This window comes from Formica exsecta, unplaced genomic scaffold (genome assembly GCF_003651465.1).
Source record: "Formica exsecta isolate Colony F162 unplaced genomic scaffold, ASM365146v1 scaffold59, whole genome shotgun sequence".
NCBI classification, from domain to species: domain Eukaryota; kingdom Metazoa; phylum Arthropoda; class Insecta; order Hymenoptera; family Formicidae; genus Formica; species Formica exsecta.
Window position 1 is genome coordinate 720,195 of NW_021853174.1, and position 7,129 is coordinate 727,323.

At 36.6% G+C, this 7,129-nt stretch overlaps 1 protein-coding gene across 1 annotated transcript in view; it reads left to right on the forward strand.

Moving 5' to 3' along the window:
- LOC115242325 (helicase domino) overlaps positions 1-7,129 on the forward strand; it is a 40,679-nt gene extending 33,550 nt beyond the window's left edge. The window contains 7 exon segments of the mRNA XM_029818548.1: positions 263-298; positions 762-927; positions 1,202-1,692; positions 1,897-2,190; positions 2,417-3,238; positions 3,387-3,734; positions 4,073-7,129. Of these exon segments, the coding sequence (XP_029674408.1) occupies positions 263-298; positions 762-927; positions 1,202-1,692; positions 1,897-2,190; positions 2,417-3,238; positions 3,387-3,734; positions 4,073-4,483 (2,568 nt within the window). The 3' untranslated portion in view covers positions 4,484-7,129.

Here is a 7,129-nt window from a genome sequence, read left to right on the forward strand (position 1 = left end):
TTATATATTATTTATATTTATATTAATTGTTAGAAATTCAGTTTTTGAAATTCAGTTCTCGTTATTCGTGATTTAAACAAAGGCAAAATTTTTAAACGAGTTTATTAATTACTGAAAGGATTAAAAATGGATTATTAAAAAAGATGTTGATAGTGAGAAAATATAGCGCAAGTTTAGCGAGCACAGGGACAGACTTTATATGGGAGCGAGAATTCTCGTGTGTCTCACGATCTAACTCATATCTAACTTTAATATCTTGCAGATTTGGTTATCGGAACATACCATGGAACAAATGCCGGTAAGTCCCAAAAACAATTAATTTTATTATATGAACTTGCAATAAAATTTAAGCACAAATGTAAGAAAGATTATTTATTCAATATTAATTGTACATATATATTTTCTAATTAATTTTTATTGCAATTGATATATTTTATTAGTGTTACTAAGTTTTATTAAATATATATATATATATTTTTTTGTAATAAGAATCGAGAAAGAAAAAATTTTACATGATTCTGTGCGATTTTTTTTGACAAAAAATACATGTTAACTCAGTTTATTCGTTGAAAAAAGTTGCCAAATAGATACAATATATGTACATTTAAAATCAAAGAAAAATAGTATACGATTATGGGGATGCTTAGAGAAAATAAAATTTTCTATCTCCTACTGAACAGAATGAAATACAACGAAGTTATTAAATTCTTTTTCGGAAGAATGCGATAATATATAATTAAGCTAAACTTTTTTTTTTTTAGATGTGGTGCCCGCCCACTCCTCCTACAACGGATAATGATGTATATATTGATTACGCTATGAGCTTTCTTTATGAGGATACACCCATGACAGAGGCTCAGCTACCTCCAATCTATGTGAAGAAGGAACGGAATAGGAGCAGAATTGAAGCTAATCTCACCGACGATGGTGAGTCAATTTTACTCATAGATATTGTAGACATCGGGTATTATTTATTTTCTGGGAATGTATCGAAAAATGAAAAAAATTATCCTTGTTATTACACATTATAATAAACCTTTCTATCAGCATTAATCACCCATCTATCAGCATCTAAAAAAGCATGAAAATATAAACGAATCCAATGACAAAATGTAAATTTCAAGCACTAACTTGGTCAAAAATTTGTTGATTTATAAATCAACAAAAGTTGTAATTTAACTGTTAATTGCTTTTCTCGTAGGTTGCCGACCTGTCAAGATGATGCGGCATAAAGAGGAGTCTGTGTACGCGCCGAGATCCCTCTTCGATCGACCGTCACCGGCATTGATGAAGATGCGTCGCGATATGAAGCTGCACAAGTATCGCGCGATTGTACGCCCGCCGGTAACAGTGTTGAAGAACTCTTCGCACGTCACAAAGAGCTCGCCAGAACCAGATCATGCGATAGACTGGTTGATCTACGAAGAATGGAGTTTGCTACATTCCATCCAAAGCTATCAAGGCTTACCGTTGAACACGATAATCCTCTCGCCGGGTCATACGCCCAACTGGGACATGGTGGCCGACTGTATCAACAACGGCACCCGATTACATAGATCGCCCAAGCACTGCAGAGGCAGATATGAGTCTGTGATAATACCGAGGGAAGAGGGTAAGCTGCTGTACGATACTCCTCCGAAAAAGCAGAAGAAACAGAAGGGAAGCGTTTACAAAACACCGCAAGTCTCCGAGGTAAGTTAGGTTCACTCTAACACCGATGAATTCAATGATAAGGAAATGTCGTAATTGCAAAGCTGTAATCTTACAGAAAGTTTTTTTCTGTCTTTCCCATCCGAAAGTTTCTCATTTATCAATTACACGATAAAAGAATATTAAATAAAAACAAATTATATGGGACTATAACATAATCAACATCTTTTGTTTCACTTTTTTCAGCAACAGAGTAAGAGCAACAGACCGATGAGGACATCGCAATTGCACAATCAAGACAGGAACAATTCGTTTACACTAATGGGCACTCAGAGATATGAGACTATAAAATCTGTGTCTAATAAGCGAACACCTACCGTGAAACCGCCGTTGCTCGTGAATCCACTGTTGAGAAATCCTATCGCAACTGCCTTAGTCGAATGCGGGATACAGATTGATAATCCGATGGTGCCAGTGGACGTTGCTACGCGACGCGCAGATAGAATTGCTAAGGAGAAGATGAAGCACACGGTTAGTAATGTAAGATATATATAAAAATAATTTGCACTTTTCATATAAAAAAAATATACATATAACAATATATTCGATATTTTATTTTTTACGAATTTGTTGTTCAAATTCAAACCACATAGTATCAATATAATATAGTGTATCAAGAACAAAGAATTATAGAATTAATGTAATATTTGTTTTCTATTCGCTATACTAACCCGTCCAAGGAGATATTCGTTAATTAAATTCGTAGGTTTTTACTCCGGAACAGCAACAACAGGTTGCAGCGCGGCTTCTACAACATCAACAACAACAACAACAAGCCGCTCAACAGCAGCAGCAGCAGCAACTCAAGCTGCAGCAACAGCAGCAGACTCAACAACAACAGGCTGGACAACAAGTGGTCACGAACTCTGTTGGATCACAAATGCATCAACTATCCCAAGCAATTCCAAACGTGAACAACGCCGGCGCCATGACCAGCGCGAAGGCCGCCGCGAATTTAACCAATGTAGCAACGACTACGGTGGTCACTACGACGGTGAAGGCTCGACCTGGTGGAAGTGGGCAAGTAATCATACAGGACGCAAGAACAGCATCGGCGAACGCTGCGAGTTTGCAACAAGCTGCTCAACGACTCGCCACAGGCGGTTTGCCACCCACTGGTCAAGCTTCTGCTAACGCAGCGGGTGGTCAAAAGGCGGGTCTGGTGGGCGTCGCGATGGCCACAACGGGAAATAAGGCAACGGCGGCGCAGTTGCAGTATTACAGACAGCAACAAGTACTGCTGCGCCAACAACAACTCAACAAGGTGTTACAGACGCAAACTACTGGTGGTCAAAAGTTATCCGTTGCGATACCGACCACGGCAACGGCGGCAGTGCAACAGCAGCAGCAGCGGGCGGCGACAGCGGCCAATTTGATGAAGCAGGGTATTCCCACAGTGGGCACTGCGGCAGCGCAGACCGGTGTAACCAAACAAACAATAGCCAGGCCAGTGTCCGAGACGGAAATGGCGTTGATCAAACGGCAGGCGCTACATCAGGCGAAGACTGCGGCCGCGGCAGCTGGGCAAGTGAGTATCTTGCGATGCAAAAGACATCTTTTTTTAAATATAAATATTTAAGATAACAAAATTATAAATAATGTTTACTCGGCAAACAGTAAAAATATTTCATATTCTTAACTCATGAAAGTAATCGATTGTGATTTTGTTGCCGCAGATGCCTCCAACAGGACTCACACCGGCGCAGATCTTTGCCCAGGCCGGTCTACAGGTACAACAGATGGGTACTTCTGCGAGTGGTACTCCGGTGGCGACTCTCGTCAAAACAGCCAATGTGACAGGTGTTCGTACCGGGACGCCCCAACAGATTCGTCAGCTTGCGCTTCACCCACAGATTCTCGCTCAAAGAAAACTTGCAGGGCAGAAAGTCGCTGCGCAGCTCGGTAAGGGAGGTATGCAGACGCAATTGATCGTGCAATCGCCAAAATCGCTACCCGTATCAATGCAGCAGATCCAGCAGGTGATAAAGCAGGTGCAACCTCCAGCAGTACAACAATTTCCTCACGTACGTAAAATACAGGAATGAAAAACATTTTTTTTTTTTTTCAATATCTTTTCTCTTTTTAAATATTACGATACGGTACTATTGTCGCGAAAGAAAATTGTTGGTAAACTTGCTATTTTGCTGCTCTCGTCAGATCCTTCAAGTTTCTATTGTGAAAATTATTCGCTAGAGATAATACAGATTTTGATTATTATTAAAATCTGAGAAAAAGAGAAAAAAAATATTAAATATTTTTTACATTCTAGAGCAAAAATTATATTTCGGAACGAAATACATCCAAGCGAGATCATGAGACTGGTGAACGGATTAATTAAAATAATGCTACTTTATAATCACAGGTTTCGACGGGACAGACGGCGTCTCAAACTAATCCGATAGTACTGGCTAAGTCGCAGCTGCCGACCCGCGTGATACCAGTCGCATCCGGATCCTTGAAACAAACAATACAGGTGGTGACTGCTAATAACGCGCAGTTGCGGCAGGCTATGCCTATCCAAGGAAAACCGATTGCCAGTGCGGTAAGACGAAGTCCCGGTCCAGGTTCCAGCCCAGGCCCGAGTTCCGCCACTTCCAGCTCTACCGCGGGTGCGGGTGCTAGTCCTGGCGTAGGGGCCGCCTCTTCATCCGCCGTCCCAAGTCTAGCTTCTTCGCCCGGTCTTAGCCAAGTGAGATTGCAAACCATAACGCATTCGCAGCAAATGCAGAAACAGCAGCAGCAACAGTCTCAACAGGACACGCAACCAAAATAGCTTTATATCATAATCGGACGGCAATCCTTTAAATTGAATTGGGAAATTCAGAAAGTATATTGGCGTGTGTTTCGTATATATCAAGAAATTTTACAGATATTTGTGTTAAAGATATATCTAAGAATCTTTTTGCTTGGAATATACATAGAAAAAAATAATAAGGTATGAAATATTTTGCGATATTACGTGTGATTATTAACAAAAGAAAAATAGTAAATAGAAATTTAATATTAATTAAAAGTTCTAAATAAAATATTAGTATGCATATTTTTTTGGTTGATTGTCAATAGAGACGAATATTCAAATATGCTAAATCTATTATAGATAAAGGATGAAATATTAGTTTTCCAGGAGTAAAATATTTAAATAGTTTGGATTGATTATTGGTAAAAAAGAAAGATTTTAATTTATTAAGAATATAAAATACTAGATATTCTGATCGATTATTGAGAGATAGAAAATATATATATAAATGCTATTTTCTTTAAATAAATATTAATCTAGATATATATTAAGTTTCTGACTTTCTCGATTCAATTAAACATTGAACAGTTTCGTATTTCTTTTTTTCTTTCTTTTCAATGTTATAATAATTCTAATATAAATGGGAATATGAAGTTTGATAATGATAGTAACACACATTAAAGATATAATATAAAGCATTCCAAGATTTGCTGCAAACAGCCGTATCTTGATGTTACGTTTTGTGTCACAATGTAAAAAATATATTACAAGTAGAATGAGAGAAGCTTATATACTCCGTCCAAAGAGAGAATGACCTCGGTCCGCGCATAAGCGGGCAAAGTGGGGAGAACATGGCGAGATACTCAATACTGTATACGTAGATACGGCTTCTGTGGGTGGAGACCTGCGCGAAACGGACGAGTTTTCGTCCGGACTGAAGTCATTCTCTCTTTGGACGGAGTATAGCTTATATTCATACATCGTTTTAACATCGCCATTTTATTTTTGCCTTTGTAAATAATTAATAATTAAAATTTTTAGGATTTTTTTATAATATCTTGAAACAATGGCAAAATAGATAAATACTGAACAATGTTCAGTGCGGAGCATGAGAAAACCGATTAAAGCAATAGATCAAATTACTTTAAAGAAAAAATTGTTGATCAGTTTCCAGCAATGTTGAATTATTATTACGTTACGAAATTGTAAAGAGCCTATTATTTTAAATTTATATTATAAGCACGTCGATACGGTCCAAATGCTTACGAGAATGAGAATCAATGAATGTTACTAACAATAAGTCAAATTATCACATTTACATATTATGAAACTTTGCTTATTATAAAAAAAATGTGTCTGTGTCGCGAAGATGAGATCATGGTTATTTTTAGCAAAAAATTCTATGAAGAGGTTTGAAGAGAGTGAATCATCTAATTTTAAACAATTGATTTTGACAATTATTTTTGTGAACAAAACTTATTAACGAGATCTTAATTTCTCTTTAATTGTTCTTATATGAAATTGAACTTGTCGAGATTCTGTTTGTTTCAATTACTTATAATCCGCTGGCGGAATCTGTTCGATTTCTGTTCGTGGTAAACGTTGTAAAAACTGTTCTACATTATCGAATTAGGTGATTCACTCCGTCTATTAAGTATTCCCGATGTAAAATATTTGAAAATTATATTGTATATATTTTATAGAAGATAATGCTTGTGTGGCACATTCTCTTTTTCTCTTTCTACATAATATTCTCTAACAGATTATAGCGAAGAAAAATACTTAATACATCGTCGACGAAATTACATGAAACAATTAATCCAAGCAATCTTCAAGAGATATTAAAAAATTATCTAAGGAAATCAGATAGAAAATTAAGATGTCTCTTAGATGCTTAAAAAAGATTGAAAAATCAGGGCGTCTTCTGTACAAAGATCGAAAAGATTAGAACATCTTCTGCGATATTTAAAAGATCTCTTAAAAATTAAGACGCTCTTTAAATGTCCGAAAAACATTCAGACATAAAAAAGCTTCTTTTTAAACTTTTATCTAAAAAAACATTTATTCCTTATATTTGAGGAGCGCTTTTTTTGTCTAGATGAGATCTGAGAAATTAGAATATTATTTCGACGTCTTTTGGAGACTTACAAAATTGTATCTCTGTATTTATGATTGCCCGTAGGATATAACGAAGTTATTCTAAGAACGCGATGTTTATACTAGGGTCGTTATAAAGTTACACGCGATACGATACAGGGTTTTCATTCCGTTTACGTACAGTGCGAGCCGTTTTAAATATAAACGTGTGAACGTCCTCGAAAGAAAAGTTTGCGATGTTCGATTACATGATCAAACATGCAATGAGACAGAAGAGAGATAATCCTTCCACCCCAAAAAATTTTTATATCGTATATAAGCAAAGAAAACAACTATTGCAATTACATGTCTCTTTCTGTACGTTTGATTAAGAAGAGATATCTTATATATGTCAAGCGAAGTTGACATGTTGAATCTATCTCTGATACGTCATGATATATCGTTTTCTTATAGTATCTTTTTTTCTTTATCATGTACGGCACCCTGTACGTACGTGTGTACGACATGTATATGTATATATGTATGTATAATTTGTGTATTATAAGTGCTGAAATAAATCTCATAAAGTAACGAAGCAGCTGGAAA